General features: G+C 44.0%; 1 protein-coding gene across 1 annotated transcript in view; it reads right to left on the reverse strand.

Moving 5' to 3' along the window:
- Positions 1 to 4666: 4666 nt before the first annotated feature.
- The window catches only part of LOC148501811 (ovostatin-like), a 405898-nt gene continuing 388083 nt past the window's right edge, over positions 4667 to 22481 (reverse strand). The window contains exons 29-35 of the mRNA XM_088449993.1: positions 22044 to 22206; positions 17061 to 17239; positions 16494 to 16715; positions 9342 to 9463; positions 6776 to 6866; positions 4975 to 5043; positions 4667 to 4882 (exon numbers count right to left, since the gene is read on the reverse strand). Of these exons, the coding sequence (XP_088306119.1) occupies positions 4667 to 4882; positions 4975 to 5043; positions 6776 to 6866; positions 9342 to 9463; positions 16494 to 16715; positions 17061 to 17239; positions 22044 to 22206 (1062 nt within the window). The remainder of the gene's footprint in view (positions 4883 to 4974; positions 5044 to 6775; positions 6867 to 9341; positions 9464 to 16493; positions 16716 to 17060; positions 17240 to 22043; positions 22207 to 22481) is intronic.

The raw sequence follows: 22481 nt of genomic DNA on the forward strand, positions 1-22481 counted from the left end.
AGAAAAAAATATGACACTTTAATTTTTTTCTTTTTTTTTATTGATCATGACTGTAGTCGCTGGATCTTGCGAGCTAATGTGGTTAAGCCTAACACCCATGCACACACAGAAGAAAAAATATATATAAGACAGTGACACTTGTATTGTTTCTTTTTTGATTGAACACAACGGTAGTCGCTGGATCTTGTGCGCTAATGTGGTAAAGCCTAACACTCATGCACACACAGAAAAATATAAAAAGACACTTTGATTTTTTTTTTTTTACTTTTTTTTTTTTTGGAGTCCAGAACTTGGGCCCAGAGATGGACACAGCACAAGCCCAGGACACAGCAGACAGCCCAGATGAATCACCAGACAGCACAGTGACAGCACTGTGACCAGAAACCAGAATGAATCAGCACAGACAGCACAGAGATAGTGACAGCACCATGAGCAGAGACCAGAATGGATCAGCAGACACCAGCCCAGGAGACAGCAGATAGCACCAGCACCTTTCCCAGCCCTACACTACCCACCCGCCATGCTCACTTTACACAGCCGGAGTGGAAATGGTGTCCGTCGCATGGTACCTTATATACCACATTGATCATAAAGACGAAAGCTCGCGAACCGCGAGATTTCCGTCTCTATGGTTTTGCCTCGGTTTCGAGAACTGAGTAAGGCGGGAACCTCCGAGCCTGCTTGGATCCGACTCGGATATGCTAAATTCGGGTGGGTTCAGTTCTCTGGGAACCCAACCCGATCGTCTCTAGTTCCAAGTCTCCTGTGTATTCCTGTGAGCCACAGTGCGTCCAACATCCCTGCCTGTGTATCTTGCCTCCAGCATCTCCTGTGAGCTACAGAGCTATTACATCCCAGCCTGTATATTTTATTTTTATTATTTATTTATTAACAGTTTCTTATATAGCGCAGCATATTCCGTTGCGCTTTACAAATGGAAACATTTATAGAACAAAACAGGGTAATAACAGTCAGACATAGAGGTAAGAAGGCCCTGCTTGCAAGCTTACAATCTATAGGGAAATAGGCATTGATACACAAGGATAGGCGCTATATATATTGCAATTTGGGCCCTCATTCAGAGCCGTTCGCTATTTGCGGTCGTTCGTTCAAAAACAAGGGGTGGCTATTCAAATGATCCGTTCGCACATTGCAGTCTGTTCACACCTCTAAGTCAGAACGAGCGAGCAAAACATACGCTCGTTTATTTGATAAAAACGCCCCCTGGCCGCTCGCACCATACGTCATGTCCGCTATTTATTAGATTAATCGAGTACATCATACAGCGTATGAAATGCTCGCTATTCTTGTGGTTGGTTTTTTCAACCGCTATTTTGCGAGCAGTTCTGAGTTTAAAAAAACCAAGTGACGTGGTCAATGACGCTGCTATATTAATTATGCACGCCCGTTTTGACCTTTAAGCACGCCTGCGATCGGATCTCCACTCCCCGTTTTCAAGCACCTTCCCCTGTTACCACCCACATACGCCTCATTCTGTCACTCAAAATAGCAGGCACTCGCTATATTGCGTACAAATGATTTTCGGCCGCACTGACTGGTTCGCGCATGCGTACTAAAAACCGTACGCATGCGCAGATGTGCGAACATCGCTCGGAACGAGCGTACTGCCGATAGCGAGTGGCTCTGAATGAGGGCCCTGGTCTGGCCAGAATGCAGTGTTTCTTGGTGGGCTGCATGATCCAGTCACACAGGAATGTCGGCCAAATGTCAGGAGTATGTGAAGGAAAGACAATATGTGAGGTTATGTGTGGACTGTGAGAGGGGATGTAATAAGACATGGAAGCTATGAAGGTTATGTGGTCAGTTCTGGAATCTGATAAGCTTGTCTGAAGAGGTGAGTTTTCAGGGAACGCTTGAAGGATTGAAGACTAGAGGTAAGTCTTATTGTGCATGGTAAGGCATTCCATAGAGCGGGTGCAGCCCGAAGAAAGTCCTGTAACCGTAAATGGGAGCAAGTAATGCGCGGGGATGAGAGACACAGATCTTGTGCTGAGCGCACTACCTGTGCCATTCCGTGTGGCAGAAGAGTGTCCACACGCCATCCCCAGTGTGTCCCTTGTGCATCTACCTGTGGTGCTATAGTGCATCTGCACTCCTCTCCTAGTGTTTCCTTTGTGTGCTGCCTGTGCGTTCTACAGTGCAAAAGTGCGTCTGCACATCATATACCAGTGTCTCTCTCGAATCACACCCCATGGTGCAGAAGTGCGTCTGCACATCATATATACCAGTGTCTCTCTCAAGTCGCACCCTGTGGTGCAAAAGTGCATCAGCACGCCACTCCTTGTGTTTCCCTCGTGTGCCACCTAGCAGTGCTAAAGTGCATCTGCACAGTATTTCTTGTGTATTCCTCAAATGCCATCTAGTTGTGTAGTGCATCAGTACTTCATTCCAGGAATACTCTCAAGTACCATCCCTATGTGTAACAGTGCCATGGTTAGGCACTCTCCCCAGGCCACTGATATCTCGAGTCTCTATTCCCACAGATCTTGGATACCTGGTCAAAGTACCGCGACCTACCTGCAGCTAAGCCCATATCCCAAATGGAGAGGTCACCGGCGAACACCTCCCTGCAGGTTAGACTCCGCACCATTGACAAGGTCTCACCAACGTCCAAGGTCCGTGGAAGGGGAGCTCTTGTATCCAGACCTCTCACCCCGAGTTCTTCCAAATCTAGACCACAACCCATCAGTAGGGGATTCTACTACCCCAAACCTGACACACACACTCTGCCCTCCCCCTGCCCATTGCAAAACCGGCTGTGAAGAGGGGTTCCAGCCGCCAACTTGGCACAGCAAAGGTGGCACCTTGCTGCCCAAAGACCACCCTCCCCGCTGGCCCTACTGCTCCCCAAAGTACCATCTCTGGTATGTCCATATCTGTATTATTACTACTATTATGCAGGGGCATAATAGTGGCAGGGGGATCTTTGTCAATTTTATTGGTGGTGTCCCCCACAATTTAGTTGCCTTTTCCCAGCTGTTGTATGCTGGACTGCAGTGGGAGACTGTCTGGATTTGCACTGGGCTGAGGGTCTCACAACGCCCCCTCCCCAGTGTGCATCGCTGAAAGAGGTCTTTGGGTTTTTTTTCTAAGGGGATGTGGCCACGCTTCCCAAGGTTAGGCCACACCACCTTATCTGGGCCTGGGGCGGCTCTCTACAGCCCTGCCTGATTCAACAGAGGATGCACTAGCTATCATGTTAGCAGCTGTGATAGCTGAAATACAGTAATGCAGCAGGAGGCGTCACACCACCTGCATGTATTACTGACATGAGTACCGTTCTAGAATGCAACATGGGATCATCGGCCTGCTGAGTGACTTATGGGCTCATGCTAGCTGGTCATCGCAGATGTTAAAAAGAGGCCAGGAAATCTCCATCAGCCAATGGAGATCCTGGCCTCATCACTCCCCCACAACAGCTGCAATACGCCTCCGTTTTGGGAAACGGAGGCCATCGTGGCCGCCCCCTCCCCACCCCAAAATGGCAGCAGACTGTCAGTCACTGACAGTCTGCTGCCAAACTGTGATATCGCAGACCCGTACTGACCGTGCGCAGAGCAGATTCACGAACATCGGGAACCTGCGTAAAAAGCTTCCCTGCGTCCTCAGGTGAGTCAGGCCCACAGAACATAATCATTTTTTAATGGAAAATAGAAGTATTTCCTAATGAAATAATTAAATGGAGCTCCGAGAATTTGTGACATCTTCTAGCCACATAACTGGCTTCGCAAAATGATCTGCACCTTTTTTCACATTTACTTTTCACTGCATGTAGGGTACTGTACATTTTATCTATGTTATACTTTATTTTACTTTACCTACTGTATATTGCATGTTTAGAATTGTTTATTAATATAGATAATGACTTATATGCTTGCAAAGCATGAGGGCGCTGCAGACTAGGGGCCTTATTCCGATTTGTGAGGCATTGCACAGGCGCTGGGAAGTACAAGGAAGCAGCTTTACAATATTGTACAACTAAAACGCAAATGCAGCAGGAGACTACTGTAGGGAACAAACGCCTCCTGCCGCCATCTGCAACCCCGAGTGCAGTGTCCATAGACGTAACATCACATCCCCATCATAAAAGGGAGCGTGGCCGGGGACATTGCACACTGTTTAGGGGCAGGACTAGGGCGGAGCCACATACTCACATAATTTTGGCCCCACCCCCCACTACACAATGCAGATATTTACGGCACTGTGGAGCAGGGGGCGAGGTCATGATGACACAATTCAGCGAGAATCGCATAATAAGTAGCCCCACTGCTGCGGGTGTTTGGGTATGCATTGTGGGGTTGGGGGGGGAGGCTTGCCTACTTTTCCATGGGGACGGGAGCGGCACCTGATTTTCAGGAGGCTCCCGGCCAAATCGGGAGAGTAGGCGTGTTTGGTATAACTATAAGCACTGCAGACCTGTAGTAGATCAGATTGACTTGGGTATTACTAATTCTGTCGCAGAACAAATGCTGAATTATATTTGAATAAACACAACACAACCTAGTACTTTTCCTCTTATTAGGAGGCACAGACTGTAATGGAAACCTGTGTACTGTACATTTCATATTATACAGAGCTTCTCAGAATAATTTATTTGTCTTGAAATTTAAAACTCAGTGAATACAAATTCCGCAGTTACTAAGAGTCAGTTAGTATTAGGACCATGACAGCCTCGGTGACCACAAAGAATGTATATAAAAAATGGATGATGGTGAACAAGCCATATATTAGGACAAACACAAGTGGCAGCCGTTTTACCTTCATATAAGTCATATACAGTGGCATAACCGGTCTGTAGGGTGTACGCTCGGTGCTGCACGTACGAGGAGAAGGTGAAGCAGCGCTCTACATCCACGGGGAGCTGTAGGAGGAAAGCCAGAGAGGGAGATGATGGGAGTAGAATAGAAGACGGGGAGATCACAGAGAGAGGAGCAGCAGGACAATATCACTCACAGGTTCTAGATTAATATACACATGATTATCTGTCACTTGATAATGGCTGATCACATTGTCTTCCAACAGCTGGAAAGAAGAACATAATAGACATTTAGTTAGCTCTATAATTAAACATTCTCTTATATAGATATAGATGTGCTCGGACAGTCTTGTTTTGGCAAATTCACCCTCAAGTGTTTTGGTTTGGATTTGGTTTTAGTTTTCTTTAAAATCCTATAAAAAAATTGATAAAAACAGCTAAAATCATAGGACCTGTTTACATCCAATCCGAAACCTGAGTTTGTTTTTTAAATCCGTGTTCTGAACTGTCAGCAGACTGCAGCCAGGACTCGCTTCTACTCGGAACCCCCAAAGTGATCCAAGCTGGGATTTGAAATGACTCGGAACCCCTAAATTCAGGTGTGTTGGTTTTTTAGGAAACCGGACCGCACATCCCTACATACAACATTATGGTTTGACAGAGTTTGGCTTATTACAATATTTTGTATTTATTGATGCTGTAGCATATACATATATTTTTATAAATACACAAAACATAGGATGCGCCATAAGTAAGCTTACTGTATGTCTATCACGGCATCTGTTTCACTAATTACAAGCTCACTTTCTATTCTCATTCGGTACAGTATGTAGCTGTGGGGGTTTAGGTTAGGTTTAGGCACTAGGGGGGAGGGTTAGGTTTAGGCACCGGGGAGGGACGGTTAGGATACTGACCGACAGCTGTCGGTATCCTAACCCGGTTGGGATGCCGGCATTGGGATTCTGGGCCTGATTCAGACCTGGTCGCAAGCGCTGTGCGCTCGCAACCGGGTTGATGGTGGGCCAGTGCGCATGTGCGAGATCCGCATAGCGACGGGCACTGCGTCGCTCCGGGTCTCACAACAAAGGAAGCGAACTGTTGATGGTGAGTGACAGCTCGCCCCCTTTGGAAGGCGGGCCGGGGGCATGGCTGGGCAAATGGAGGCGTTCCCATGTGAACGCCTACCATTTGGGGGCGGCCCCACTGACATCATGAGTGATGTCAGTGGAGAGATTTCGGCTCTGTTAGAGCCAAAATCTCTCTGGGGCTTGCGGCCACGAGACCCTACCACAAGGGTCTCGTCGCAAGCCCGATAGTCGTGATGGTCTTGACTATCGCGACCATCATCATGGCCGCTCGCAATAGCTGTGGGTGGTCATCCACAGCTATGCGAGCGGCCTGGAGGCCGTTCAAAAAAAACAAAAGCCCGGCCCTGATTCAGAGCGAGCGCTCTGTCAGAGCATCCAGCTCTGAATCAGGCACTCTGACCACTAGGATCCCGAGAGCGTTCATCCCGTACCCAACCCCTATTAAGTAACCACTTTGGGCCCTTGTGTGGGATCATCTTCTTAACCACATCTATTAAAATGCCCTTCAGTGATCCAATCAATATATAATTGAATTTTGAGTTTATTATTGGGCCTTTTGGTAGATTTTTGACAGCCACACACTGTGAAATTAGTCCAGTAGTCCAGTACTTTTATACAGATATAACCTTACTATACCGACATCCCTCCCATTCGATCTGAAAATATTCTATTATATTCCAGTCAGTTTTTATTGCTCTCCATAAACCCTAAGCTACTCCAACGTGACTAACAAACATCCCAACCCTTTACATCACTAAACAGCCCAACCATTTCCACCATGTTCTCCAAAATACCAACCCACCAATTTAATGTGCCAAACATCACAATGTTGATACAATGTGTGAATAATCATAAGTATTTAGCCATTGTGATTTTAAAATAACCCACAAAATCATGATTTGACACCCACCTTGTTCAAGAGGTAATAGTCAGGTGCACACCCAGTAAGTAATTTATAGTCAATAAGTAACATGTTGGTAACACTTCGATTTCCTATGTATCTAAATAGAAGATTAAATTGTGTGAGCTTAAGAAAGAAATAAGATATCTAGAGAGAGCTTACATGACTTTGCATGTGTTTGTATTACTATCCACACAGTTGCCAAAAAGCTCAATGTATTTTAGGATATTTATCATTATGCAGCTGAATCATGGTCTTTTCCTAATATATTGGAACCAGTTTATCTTATCTGTAATTCTACGCATTTTGGATACTGTGAAGCATCTGCATTAACAAAACATTCAAACCCAGACATAGGGCCGTATTCAATTAGGTGCAAAAAGCCGTGATCAGCGAAAACTATTCGGCGTATTCAATTGCAAAGACATTTTGTGTACACGGAAAGTCAATGCAATGTAATAGGCGAAAATGTTTCGCCTATGAATACCTGGCGGAAAAAAGTGCAGAATTGAGGTTTTGGGGTGCAAAGGTGCGGAAACTACTCTGCACCCATTGGACAGCCCCCCAAAGGATAACTGTGTCAAAAAAACACAAAAAAAAGAGGAGCACCCCAAAAAGAACACTTTGAAAATAGGGGTAAGAAAGTACAAAGTGGGGGTACAAACGCAAAAACTAGCGAAATAGACTATTGGGGGGGTCTACAAATATGGGGGAGGTGTTTTTTTATAGCAGGTGCTTGCTGAAGGTGCATTTTTTGCAGCACTTAAAACTTCACTTTTGCAATTTTTAACTATGCTTGCACCCATTTTCAAGTGCCCCAAATTTGACAGGACTACTTATTTTCAGCAAAAATACCTGCTTAATGCTATTCTTCACCACTTGTGCAAAGTCGCTATTTTGGAGCAATTGATAGCACTTAAGTACCCCAAATAGCTTCAGTTGGGTTAATGGGGGGCATCTACTTTGATCCCCAATGTTAGTGCATCTTTTGGGGGGTGTCAGGCTGATTTCCCCAATTCTGCCAACACTTTTCACCTGATAGTGTTTCACCAGGATGCGTTTTCGCATCCTTTGGAATTTAATACAGTGAATAGCGGGGGCGCGCACGATAAGTTTCCGCGGCTAAAACACGCAAAGTCGGCGAAAAGTGCAGCATGTGAAAAAGTATCGTGGGTGTGAAACTAACTGAATACAGCCCATAGTTTGGTCACTTTTTCTAAATTGTATTTCTTCTACTTTCAGGAGACAGCACCTACCCTTTACCTCCTTGACTGGTCATTCCTTTATTATATCCTGCAACAAAGCAAGAGGCCACATACAAGTCTACACATGCCTCCAATTGGTTGTTCATGTAAAAGACATTTCAGCACCTCAGAAGGTAATTTTTGTTGCCTTTACACATGAGTCAGTTATGCTGACTGTCGGCATCCCTACTGTCTAATCATGGCAAGAGTCTAATGACAGGCGTCTAAATCCCGATGTCTGTCATTTTACCTACGCCGGGAGCCTGACGCCCGGTATTCCGATCGAAGGTAAGCCCGGGCACCGGGACGGACAGCCGCTGGGGGGAGGGTTAGGTTAGGGGCTCCAGGGGGGGACTTAGGGTTAGGCACCAACCCGGGAGGGTTAGGTTCAGGCTGCGGGGAAGGGGGGGTTAGCTTTAGGCACTTACAGGGGGGTTAGGGTTAAGCAATTGTGGGGAGGTTAGGCATCCCTAAGGGCGGGTTCGGGTTTGGGGGGGTTAGGTTAGTTAGTACTTACCTGCCATCGGAATCTTCACTGGTGACGGTCTTACTGGGTCCAGGGGGGGCCCCGCACCACACACCCTGCACCCATAGTATTACTTACCTCTCCGGAGTCCCACATCGGCACAGGGGTCCTGCGCTGTAAAGACGACTGGAAACTGGCCCCAATTTCCCGGTGACCTGTGCATACTCTATAGACTTTGGGCGCACTCTAGTGCTCAGAGTCTATAACTCCAGTGCAGCTCAGTGCGCTGCCGGCCGCCGGACAGAGAAGAGCAGGCCCATGTTGGAGACTGCACACGGGCCCCCTCCTCTCTAGAAACGCCCCTGCTCCTGATATAAGGTGAGGTGAAAAAAAGCCATATAAAGAAATCATAATTAAAATGCTATGTTGTGGCATAATTTGATCTAGCCATTAAAAATCCTCCAGCTTATCACACCCCCTCCACGATACAACCCTTATTTCTGCTCCAACATTAGCAATAGGATGTATGTACAGTAATGAAGGGAGAATGTAATGAATATCTGGTCATGCGCTGACCAGTCGTCTTGTCAGACGAGAGGAGGTTACTGGCAGTCACTGAATGTATTATACAGAGTGGAGAGGTAACCTTGCAATGAGGGTGGTTAAATGTGATGGTTTCCCCACACTATCGGCTGCTGTGCAGATTTCTGATTGTCACAGTACAGGAAATCTCACTTGTGTGTTCTCTCGGGTGCGAGCTAACGTGACCAAGGTTTCCCTGCCTGCGAATCCTGCTAACTGATACATCACAAGAGTTGAGGAATATAACAAATATACATTGAGACACGGTTATGCAGTGAGTTACCTGATACAGACTGTGGTGTCAAGGACAACAGCGACCTCTCCAAAACAGTCAGCCTTTGTGGTAACCGTCAGTGAGAAGGGAGCTTTTTCCTTGAGGACCAGTACGTTGTATTTATGTGTTATCTGCAGAGAGAAAGAGACGGTCAATGATCTGACACCTTTTAGCATTTATAGTAATCGGTACAAGTCACTTTTGACCAAAATTTTTGTTTTAAATTATGTTTTTATAGAATTATTTTATTATCTAATTCTATAAAAAAAAAATTAAAAGATTACAGAATAAATGTAAGTTTTGTGTGAACTGTGTAAAAAAAAGTTGTAATAGGGTACAACAGTGTAATGTGATTTAAGAGGATGGTTCAGGAATTGATAAACTTCACAGAATATTAGAGAGACATTTTTGGAATATAATTTATAGTACTGTATTTCACTCTGGGCTAAATTTATAAGGGCACAATTTTCCAAGCATCAATTTTGTAAAATCTTTTTGTCCTTTTGATTGGTTCAAAATTGACAGATTTATTAAAGCAGAGCCACCATAAAATCACGTTGCAAATTGACATTAAGGACAAAAAAACACCGAATATATTAACCTGCGGTTTAGCAAACCACAGAAAGACAGGTCAGAGCAACCTCCGAAACAGATGTGGTTGTGACAGGAGAGATAGCTCAACCTGCAAATCTCCTGCCTGACGGCATGATAAAAAAATATATAAAAATGAATGAAAAAAAAACCCTCCTCTGTAATGCTGGATGCCCACACACTCCTATACATGAACATGATTGATGGACATTTCTGTATGGCAGTGGTTTTCCATAAACCACATGTGGCAAAGGGGTTTTTACACCACCACACATGTCCAGCAATTTCTGTTTTAACCTTCCATACAGCTGCATAGTAAATCCAGTGATCTGAAAGGCAAAGTTGCTGCATCTGTGGTTTTAAAAACTTCCAAAAGCTGAACATAAACAATACATTTGCCTCTTAAACTTAAATAAAAAAAAAAATGTTTGCTTATTCAAATTTAGGATTAAATGAGGCCTGAATGCGCAAGAGGGGACTTAAGCCCACATGGCAGGGCCTTATTTGACAATTTATTATTTATTTATTACCAGTTATTTATATAGTGCACACATATTCCGCAGCGCTTTCAAAGAGAATATTCGGCCATTCACATCAGTCCCTGCCCCAGTGGAGCTTACAATCTCTATTCCCTACCACATGCACATGCACATACACACTAGGGGTAATTTTGTTAGGAGCCAATTAACCTACCAGTATATTTTTGGAGTGTGGGAGGAAACCGGAGTACCCGGAGGAATCCCATGCAAGCACAGGGAGAATATACAAACTCCACACAGCTAGGGCCGTAGTGGGTATCAAACCAACAACCTTGGTGCTGTGAGGCAGTAATGCTACCATTACACCGTCTGTGCTGACAATAAAATTAAGCCAGTAAGAATAGGGTATGTCTCATGTTGCTGGGCAGATATGGGATGTCACTTGTTGATGGGGAGAATTAGGGGTTTGGGGTAATTTAGATAGCCGGCCCATAGCTAGGGGAAAGGTGTGGTCCTTTATAGTTTAATTCAGAGACAAGAGGGAGGATTTAGACCTCTTTTCATAAATTAAAATTCCTCCCATGTGACTCATTTTCCTATTTGTGTTATATGTTTTGATGATTTGTGTTGCCTTGGTCTGTGCTTATCAGGGCAGTAAAGAGTTGCAAACAGTAGCCATTATCGCATGTCTGGCCGTGTGCACTGTGGAGCATTGTAATTGAAAGATATTACCTGCATGGGATGTGTGGATACCTCAGGCATATAATTTGTGAAGGGGGCAGACACTCTGCTGACGACCAAGACGTACAGGGGTGAGAGTTATAATCTCCCTAGTGTGTGATGATGGTTATTGAATCAAATTATTGCGACTTTAACTGTTTGCTTGTGCTTTAGTCTACCACCAGTATCCAGCTGTGAGTTCCTATTATATAACTAGGCCTAATATGAATAAACAGTATTCTAAATTCTAATTCTAAATTCTAATTCTAAATTCCTGAAACTGATTTGTATAAACAAATTCCAGTTTGCCATTTTATTTCTCATGGACTTTATTATATTATATAGTTTTGAGTAAGTTTTCTTTTAGGGGGGCTAGCAAGGGTTTGTACAATCTTAGACAAATGGCTGGAGCAGGGCTCTAGGCTGAGAGATGCCAGTCCTGAGCCCCAAACCTATCATGACATCACACCAAGAGGACGGGGCCATCGGCACTAGGACGTAGAGCACGGCCCATAGTGTACTTAGGATGCTTCAGATGGCTCTACAGTCTCCAGACGGCTCTGCAGCAGAGCTATTGATTTCTGGGAACTGTTACAGGCACCTTGCAAGCCAAATGCAGGTGCCATGGGGCAGTGACAGTGTCACCCACAAGGCCATATGAACGTTATTAACTCATCACTTTTGTCGGCTCCTTAGCATGTTCTCTGTGTTTTTTTTTTCTTTTACAGACGGTGGACCCACTTAACCACATCTATAGATAGCTCCAATCCCTCAGTGACTAGCATATTTCATTGTGCCATCAAAGCCTCCGTCTTTTTACGCATATTCACAATCTTGAGTACAAGACAAAATTATCAGTCATGGAAGTGCTTTTGTTATGGGGCCAGAGAAAAGGGCTGGACAAATAGAATCTTATTGAATTATTGGAAAGCTTTTGCGTTCACGTACAGTATGAATGTATCCAGGGCCTCCATCAGAGGAGGACTGCCGGGACTAGAGTCCCGGGCCCGGACACTGCAGAATGGGAGGGGGCCCATGGCCGCTCCTACCACCGCTGCACAGCCCAGCCCTGCACTACCCACTCCCACAACAACCATGGGCCGATTTCCCTGAGTTCAGTCTCACTCTACGATCGCAATGGGGGCGGAGCTAACGCAGCCTAATAATGCAGGTGTACTCCCCCATTAACAACCTGCATCAGAAGTGTAAGTAGTATGTATGTGTTTTAGCTAGGGGTGTGCACCGGCCACTTTTCGTGTTTTGTGTTTTGGTTTTGGATCTGGATCTTTCATCGTGTTTTGGATCTGGATTGGTTTTGCCAAAACCACCCTTCCGTGTTTTGGTTTCTGAGTCTTGTGTTTTGGATCTGTATTTTTTTTTTAAAAAAGCATAAAAACAGCTAAAATCACAGAATGTGTTGATTTTTCTGCTCCTATGCTATTATTAACCTCAAAAACCTTAATTTCCACTCATTTCCAGTCTATTCTGAACACCTCACACCTCACAATAGTGTTTTTATGTCCAAAAGGTTGCACCGAGGTAGATGGATGACTATGCTAAGTGACACGAGTGGGCGGCACAAACACGTGGCCCATCTAGGAGTGACACTGCAGTGGCAGACAGGATGGCAGTTTGAAAACTAGGCCGCAAACAGTACATAATGCAAAGAAAAAAAAGAGGTGCAAGATGGAATTGTCCTTGGGCCCTCCCACCCACCCTTATGTTGTATAAACAGGACATGCACACTTTAACATAGCAATCATTTCAGCGCCAGGGTCTGCCACATGACTGTGGCTGAAATGATTGGTTCGTTTGGGCCCCCACAAAACAAGCTGGCAATTAATCTGTCCCTGCACAAACTGGCTCTACAGAGGCAAGATGTCGTCCTCATCCTCCTCATCCACCGATTCCTCACCCTCTTCAGTGTTGTGTACATCCTCATCCGCCACAGAGTATTAATTCGTCCCTGCTGGAATCCACCACCACAGGTCCCTCTGTACGTTCTGGAGGCTGGTCTCCCTGGAAGAGTTGATAATTCATTTTTATGAACATCATCTTCTCCACATTTTGTGGAAGCAACCTCCTACGCCTTTCGCTGACAAGGTTCCCGGCTGCACTAAACACTCTTTCGGAGTGCACACTGGAGGGGGGGCAACTCAGGTAAAATAGAGCCAGTTTGTACAGGGGCCTCCAAATTGCCTCTTTTTCCTGCCAGTACATGTACGGACTGTCTGACATGCCTACTTGGATGCTGTCACCGATGTAATTCTTTAACAGACAGACGCACGCTTGTTGCTGCTGCTTTGAGGATGCAGGTGTGGCTACAGCTCACACAATTCACAAAGACAGAAAAAAAAAGAAGAATTTTTTTATTGTTTGTGGAGTGCACTTTGAGGGTTACACCACCCTTTAACAGACAGATGCACGCTTGTCGCTGCTGCTTTGAGGACAGTATCATATGCAGTGACAGTAGACTTGTCAGAAATTGTTGGCACGTCCTTCAGTCCGGACCAGATGTCCAAACCGGCCCTTGACTTATGACACAGATGCACGCTTGGGGCTGCTACTGTGTTGATGCACGTGTGGCAACATCGCACACAAGTCACAAACACAGAAATTTTTTTTTTTTTTTTGGAGCACTTTGTGGGTTACACCACCTTTTAACAGACTTATGGGACACAGGCGCACGCTTGGCACTGCTCCTTTGTTGATGCACGTGCAGCTGCAGTGCACACAATTCACAAAGACAGAAAAAAAAGAAGAATTTTTTTAATGTTTGTGGAGCGCACTTTGAGGGTTACACCACACTTTAACAGACAGACACATGCTTGTCGCTGCTGCTTTAAAGATGCAGGTGGAATCTAGATGGGATTTGGAACCGGGGACACACTAACTCCATGAATTGTCTAAATCCCACTGCACTTATGGCGGATACCGGACAGACGTCTAACACCAACATAGCAGTTAAGGCCTCAGTTATACGTTTTGCTTCAGGATGACTGCTGTCGTACTTCATCCTCAACGCTAGGGACTGTTGGAGGGTCAATTGTTTAGTAAAAGTAGTGATGTTTCTACTTCCTCTCTGGGATGATGAACAACTCCCAGCAGCAGCAACAGCACTAGGAGGAAGTGGTTCTTGATCTTTCCCTATTTTATTTTTATTGGAGAAAGTTTGGTCCTCCATTTATGTTATATTGATATATACGTGCGGCTAAGGCGCACACAAACACAGAAAATTATTTTTTATTTTTGTTGGAGACTAGTGAACTTTGTGGGTTACACCACCCTTTAAGAAATGAGCCAGCCGGCCCTTTGCTTATGGGACACAGGCGCACGCTTGGCGCTGCTCCTTTGTTGATGCACGTGCAGCCACAGTGCACACAATTCACAAACACAAAAAAATATATTTTTTTATTTTTTTTGGAGTGCACTTTGGTGGTTACAGCACCCATTAATGGTCAAGCCAGCCAGCCCTTTACCTATGACTCAGGCACGCGCTTGGCGCTACTTTGTTGATGCACATGCGGCTACTGCGCACACAATTCACAAACACAAAAATATATATTTTTTTTGGACTGCAATTTGGGGGTTACAGCACCCTTTAATGGACAAGCCAGCCAGCCCTTTACTTATGGGACACAGGCACACGCTTGGCGCTGCTCCTTTGTTGATGCACGTGCAGCCACAGTGCACACAATTCACAAACACAGAAAAGTTTTTATTTTGTTTGGAGTGCACTTTGGGGGTTACAGCTCCCTTTAACGGTCAAGCCAGCCGGCCCTTTACTTATGACACAGGCGCATGCTTGGCGCTACTTTGTTGATGCACGTGCGGCTACTGCGCACACAATTCACAAACACAAAAAAATATATTTTTTCATTTTGTTTGGAGTGCCCTTTGGGGGTTACAGCACCCTTTAATGGACAAGCCAGCCGGCCCTTTACTTATGACACAGGCACACGCTTGGCACTACTTTGTTGATGCACGTGCGGCTACTGCGCACACAATTCACAAACACAGAAAAAATATTTAATTTTTTTGCACTTGGGGGGAGCACCCCTGATGGACAGAGCACCCCCTGGACAACACTACAGCACCCCTTTAAGACTGGGACACTGCACAGGACTTTGGAGTGGACACAGCCCCTATGGACAACTGACTGCACAACACAGCCCAGCCAGCCCCTATGGACTTTGGAGGAGTGGACACAGCCCCTATGGACAACAGCAGCACAGCACAACACAGCCAGCCCCTATGGACTTTGAAGGAGTGGACACAGCCTCTATGGACAACAGCAGCACAGCACAACACAGCCAGCCCCTATGGACTTCGGAGGAGTGGACACAGCCCTTATGGACAACAGCAGCACAGCACAACACAGCCAGCCCCTATGGACTTTGGAGGAGTGGACACAGCCCCTATGGACAACAGCAGCACAGCGCAGCACAGCACAGCACAACACTACACTACACAGCCCAGCCAGCCCTAACTCCCACCCTCCCTCTTCACTGTCCACAGCCGAGTGAGAAAATGGCGCTGATGCGGGCACCTTATATAGAATCCAAAACCCGCGAGACCCGGAAGGCGGGATGATGACGTTTTGCCTTGATTTCAGATCCAGGTCAGGCGGGAAAAGTCGAGCCTGACTCGGATCGGCCTCGGATCGGGGGGGCTCGGGGGGTTTCGGATTTCAGAAATCCAAGCCCGCTCACCCCTAGTTTTAGCATATGTATGTGTCGGTATGTGTTAGTGTGTATGTATGTGTTAGAGTGTATATATGTGTATGTATGCTTTTATGTATATATCGGTGTGGATAAATGTGTATGCATGTGTTAGTGTGGATATATGTGTATGTTTGTGTTAGTGTGTATATATGTGTATGAATGTGTTTGTGCGGATATATGTGTATGTATGTTAGTGTGCATATATGTGTTAGTGTGTATACTGTATATGTGCTATTGTGTATTTATGTGATAATGTGAATATATGTGTTATATATAATAAATGCATGTTATGTATATATTTATAAATACTGTATATATTATACATATATACACATTAGACACCCTACCCACCCACCCCCATCCTCCCCCCTCCTGCTTTTGCCCCTGGTTTTGTTCAATATTTTTTTTTTCCCTTTGGAGTCGGCGTGCATGATTTCATGACACATCGCTGAATGGAAGAAGTCAGAGGAGCTGCAGCGCGTGAGGGGTGAAGAAGCCAGAAGGAGCATTATTCAATGCAATAAGGTAAGTCATGACTTAGCGGTAGCAGAGGGAGGGGGGCCCTGCCTATTTAGTCAGTCCCGGGCCCCACAATTCCTGAAGACAGCCCTGAATGTATCATCATTAACGTCCCTGGGAAGTCTCACCTGTACCAGAGTATTTCCATTCCCACTGACGAATATTTTGAAAGTCCCATATAGACTATCATTATACTGCTCTGACTGGACCAGGAATTTGTTTTTTTCTTTCACAGTTATATGGTCAAATACTGCACCTCCATAGCTCACGACAACTTCAGCATACTGATTGCCTACATTGTTTAGCAGTCGCCCATAATGAGTCAGTCCATTAATAGCTTCTACTGTATCCTGGTAGAAGAGAAGAAGTTGTTATTAGAATGAAGTGATAAATAATAATAAACAAAAGATATATATATATATATATATATAGACAAATAAAGACGGATGGCACTCCGGTATATGGAAATAAATCAGGCCACTAGGTAGTGGTAGTCTACCTAGCGGCCTGATTTATTTCCATATACCGGAGTGCCATCCGTCTTTATTTGTCTATATTTACCTGTATCACATGGATTACGGCAGGAAGGGCACCCGGACCGTTGAACTAATTCTCTGAGTGCCGGACAACACAAGTAAGGTCTATATATATATATATATATATATATATATATATATTGCGTAGCCCTTGAGTACCTGTGAGGACAGGAAACCACCATATGAGTTCATCCGTGAAGTCAAGTATACGGCTATCTGTTCAAGCAAGTCCTTTATTTCCTTAGTCAGTTCAAAACACTTCATGATGGCCAAAAATATGTTCGCTGTGACAACCACATTCTCTGAGGTGGAATCACATTGCCAGTGAGCCATGCCACCTGTGGGTGTGAAAATTAGATTTGGTATTAATAATAATAATAATAATAATAATAATAATAATAAATGTTATTTATTTTGCACTTTTCTCCCAATAGGATTCAAAATGTTTTTTATTTCGGTTTTAAAAAACTAAAACACAAGATACAAAAACAGTATTTTTGTACTTGCCATTGGATCCCTTTCTCTGCTTCCATCTACGAAGCACTGCTCACCATAGGTTGCTAGAGGGGTTTAAAGCAGCTGATACTTATTAGACTACTATAACTTTAAGACATAATCTCCTCACTTTTGCAACCCCTGCTCATCAGTACATCGTCAAAATAGACCTAAACCTAAGGTAAACAACATAATGGAACTTGTAAACCAGCATGAACCAATCAACAAACACTAACCTGAGAGTAAGGGAGGGAATATGGTATTCCCCGGGTGGAATCTCTTGCATCCAATCTGGGGAACACTCCTCTCCATTGTACATTCAAAAGCCACCCTCAGAGGAGGGAACGCTCAAGCAACATGAATGCAGAACCTTCCTTCTGAAACTGGTATCCCTTGATGCAAACACCTGAAACCAGTATAATTTGGTAAAAGTGTGAGCAGAGGACTAGTTGGCCACCTGGCACAACTGCCCCACAGAGGCCCCATTCCATGCAATTCAAGAAGCACTCACTGCCCTGCTAGAGCACGCAGAGCTATCTGCCCTGCACTGGGGAAAGTCTGGAGGATAACAGAGCAGATCCACTGCACAATAGTCTGTTTCCAACTGGCCAATCATGTTTACACACATCATAAAGTACCGGGAGAGAATCCATCCACCTAACTGAGGAAGTCCTATTCAAATACAGATAAAGGGACCGGGCCACATCCAAAAAACCAAAGTCCTCAGAGGAAGAAGAAAGCCAAAATACAGGAAGACTAATTTCCTGATTGATGTGGATAGTCGACACAACTTTTATTTGGAACAATGGAACTATATGTAATACTGCCCAATCCTCATGCAAGACAATGAAAGGTTAATTGCAAGACAAGGCTCCAAATTCGGAGACCCACCAGGCCAATGCATGAGTTCATCTGTGAAGTCTTGTCAAAACCTTCAGCTCAAGAGTGTCCAAGGGCTTGACAGGTGCCCTGTAAGAGAAGATTAAACCATGTTTAGATCCAATGGAGCCATGGGAAGAACAAAGATATGTGAACATGCAAAATTCTCTTCAAAAAAGTACAAACTTCTGGAATAAGGGCAAACTGCTAAACAAAGGAACTGCATCATGAGATAACCCCAGTGGAGACCCATCTCCAAAACAACCTGAAAGAAAGCAAAGAAATGTGAAAGACAAAGAAAGTAAGTATGGTACCCCTGTTTCTCTCACCACAAAATGTAAATCTCACCACAAAATGTAGATCTTCCACAGCCTGTGGTGGTTCAAGGCCAACACAGGATTATGGCCTGCTTTAAGAGACTGGCTCAATAGCCATGCCATTAAAGCCAACTGAGGAAGGTCCTGGTGTAGGCATGGACCCTTTCACAATATATCTGGATGCAAGGGAAGACCTTAACCAGGAACTAAAGTAATTTTAGGACATCAGTGTACCAGGACTACTGGGGCCAAATTAGAGGCACTAGGATAACCAGCATTCCCTGTGTCCTGATTCTCTTGGTCATGCAAGGCAACATTGGCAACTGAGAAAAGAGATACCCAAGACCAAATAGCTATGAAACAGTCATGGCATTAACCTCAAAGGCTCTCAGGTCCCTGGACTGGGCACAAATTGGAGGAACACTGCAGTTGTGAAAAGAGGCCATTAGATTCACCTCTGGCAGACCACACAGCTAATTACGCTAGGGGGAGACCTCTGGGTGAAGATATCACTTCCCCAGCAGGATCTTGTTCTTAATTGTTTACTCCCAGTTTGAACACAGACTAGATCACTGACATGAATGACTCCACTCAGGACAGTATCTAATCAGCTTCCACCATTGCCCTGGCAGTCTGGGTGCCCCCTTCATATTTGTCTGCTTAGATCTTGACTTGTTTGCCCGGAGAACAGACTGAGCACTGGACAGAGCAAAGAATATGGCAAAGAGCTCTAGAAGATTTATGGGAAGGGTGGGCTTATGTGGGTCCAAAGTCCCTGCAGGTGAAGGTATAAAGTCAATGCCCCAACCCAGAAGACTGGCATCCATGGTCACAAGGACCCAGGATGAAGAGGGCAGAGACCTGTCCATGCTGAGATTCTCCATGACCAGCCACCAGTGCAGGCAAGACAAGTACTCAGAGAGAAAGTGAGTAGCTGATAGGCCAGACGATCATTGGACCCTAACCAACCCTTCAAAATTTCCCAGTGAAACTCCTGGGAGTAGAACAAGGTGTACAGTATTGTCTCGAAGGTAAAACGTATCTTCAACATCAATTTAATGCACAATAGAACCAATGAGCGATCAAAGGCCAGCACCTTTTGGACTAAACTCTAAAGGGAACAGACCTTATATTCTGGAAAGAAGAGCCTCTAAAGATTGGTGTTAAATATCAAACCCAGGTCAGGTACAGCATGCTTTGACAGGACACCAGATGAAACTTCTTGAAATTCAGAATCCAACTATGTTCCTGCAAGTATTGAACTGTCTAGTCAAAGTGACTGCAACAAGAAGAAGAAGAGCAAATGAAATGTCACTGGATGGTGCACTGGATTGATATAATAAAATATAACTTTTATTAAATAAATAGTAAAATACTATTATCCTCAGATTATAATATACAAAAAAGAGGTAGCGAAAATTGGTTAAAATACAAATAGACGGTGAAAAAGAATAGAAAGTAAGTGATTTAAGATGTAGTTCTAAAAAGAACTTTAAAAGCAGCACTCCTACGTACGAACTACATCTTAAATCACTTACTTTCTATTCTTTTTCACCGTCTATTTGTATTTTAACCAATTTTCGCTATCTCTTTTTTGTATATTATAATCTGAGGATAATAGTATTTTACTATTTATTTAATAAAAGTTATATTTTATTACATCAATCCAGTGCACCATCCAGTGACATTTCATTTGCTCTTCTTCTTCTTGTTGTAATCTCAATATGTGTCCATGGTAGCACCCCCTTAATAACATTATTCATTAAAAGGGGTTATCCATTGTCTCCCTTTGTTGAAGACATATATATCCTGTGCGACTGGAGTACCAGTATCGATTAGTCAAAGTGACTGCGCAGCAAGGGAGGAGAGTCTGCTTTGACCAAGAGATCATCTAAGTAGGGTACAATTGTAATACCCATCTTCCATAACATTGATACCATTACTATAATGAGTTTAGTTAAAAATTGCAGAGCTGGTGCAAGACCCCCTACAGTGAATCTGAGGAGCAAATTATGTCCCTCCCATATAGGGATGTGGAGATATATTTTGGCCTCATTATGGAGGCCAAAATATTTTTGACCTCCTTGCCACATATCATAGATCTCATAGATTCCATTTTGAACCAATCAACCAAAAGCCTTTACTTCGAGGGCTCTGAGGTTGAAGATGGACCAAAGCGACCTGTCTGGCTTCTGACCCAGGAAGAGATTTGAGTAAAACCAGCAGATCCCCTGGTACTGGTACAATCACCCCATCTGAGAGACGAGATCAAAAGCTGCTCTCTTTATGTCTTCCTTTGGAAGGGAAGTAGAGAAAAATCTCCTGGGTGGAGACCCTTGAGGTCCCTTGTGATCTCTAACACAAAACAGTCCATGAAGGATCTCATCCAACTGTCCCTGATTGGTCGGAAGCCACCCCATCATGCACTAAGTTCTCAGGCATCTTGTGCCTTGAGTGTCTACCCAACTAATCTTGGCCAATCGTGCAACCAGAGTATCCTTCCTGGGGGACTGTTCCCACATTAGAATGTGATCTGCTGACAGTGAATTGAGTGATGCAAATTTCCATGGAACGGAACTTTTATCCGAGGCTTACAAACCTCCTCAATTTAATCTGAAATACTTCTATACCAATATATTGTGCAAGGCACACACTGGTGCTGGTGACCCCAACAAAGTTAAGTCAACCTGCTCAGTTTATTTAAGGGTAGATAACCTCATCAATTCAGTAAGATGGCTATTGGACTTTTATTTTTTCCTATCAACCGCTCAATAAGCTGACAATGTGACAAACTACATAAAGGGGAGTTAGGTAGAGAGGAATAAAATTTCAGGAAACAAAGAGGCTGATCTAAAGCCAGCGACCCATTATAAAGTAACAAGACACACCCCAAGTTCCCTACTCCCTGCAGCTATAGTACAATAAAATGGTAACAACATTTCCACCCCAAATTGGAACCACAATGTCAATATGTCATTTAACACACTGCCTGTAATGGCCTTGCAGTTTAATAGCCATCAGGCTTATTCCAGCCCTCTGTTCTTCAACATTCATTCACATACAAAGTGTGAAAAGTGTGTGTATATTTATTTTGGCACAAATATATACGCAGAAAGGTACAGCACTTTGGATACAGTTTATGCATTAACTAGTTTATTTGGTGCAAGAAACAGGAATGATTCGGGTCTGCTCAGGACCCTTTATCAAGCTGTACAAGCTTTATAAAGAGTCCTGAATGTTTATCATCAGTTTGTTCTGGCACCTGAAAGAATATCTGAACATCTGCAAAGTCCGCCTCTACCTTTATATACTGTATTTGCTATCAAATTAATTAAATTAATTCAAATGTGAATACTCTATATACTATTTGAAATGGGCTTTATAATTACTTAGACTTTGCTCCCTTTGGATCAAACTATATTAATATCACAGAAAGAGCCATGAATAATACCTTCTATGATGACTTTTCCCTTTAATATAGCAAACATGCTTTCACACTTGTCTGACTGTTTATTTATAGCTGCAACATGGAATATGTAAGCTTGGGTACACGTATCCTGTCCTTCAAAATCGATAGCTTCAAGACACTGTAAGGCGCTATTTACCACTGTTGCCTAGAAGAAAGATAAACAGGCTTATTAAAATGTAAGGGGGGATTTAACAAATTTTGGAGAGAGGTAAAGCAGTAACCAATCAGCATCTAACTGCTATGTTACAGGCTGTGTTTGAAAAATGATAGGGGCTGATTGGTTGGTACTTTATCCTCCAAAGTAACAAACCATATGCATACAGTAAATGAACACAAAAACTTTCAAAAATATATTGCAATACTAAATATTGAAAGATTAATCCTCCCTACTGAGGACTAGTAAAATAACTGGTATTTGAG

Source organism: Taudactylus pleione, unplaced genomic scaffold, assembly GCF_031769625.1.
Source record: "Taudactylus pleione unplaced genomic scaffold, aTauple2 ptg000502l, whole genome shotgun sequence".
NCBI classification, from domain to species: Eukaryota; Metazoa; Chordata; class Amphibia; order Anura; family Myobatrachidae; genus Taudactylus; species Taudactylus pleione.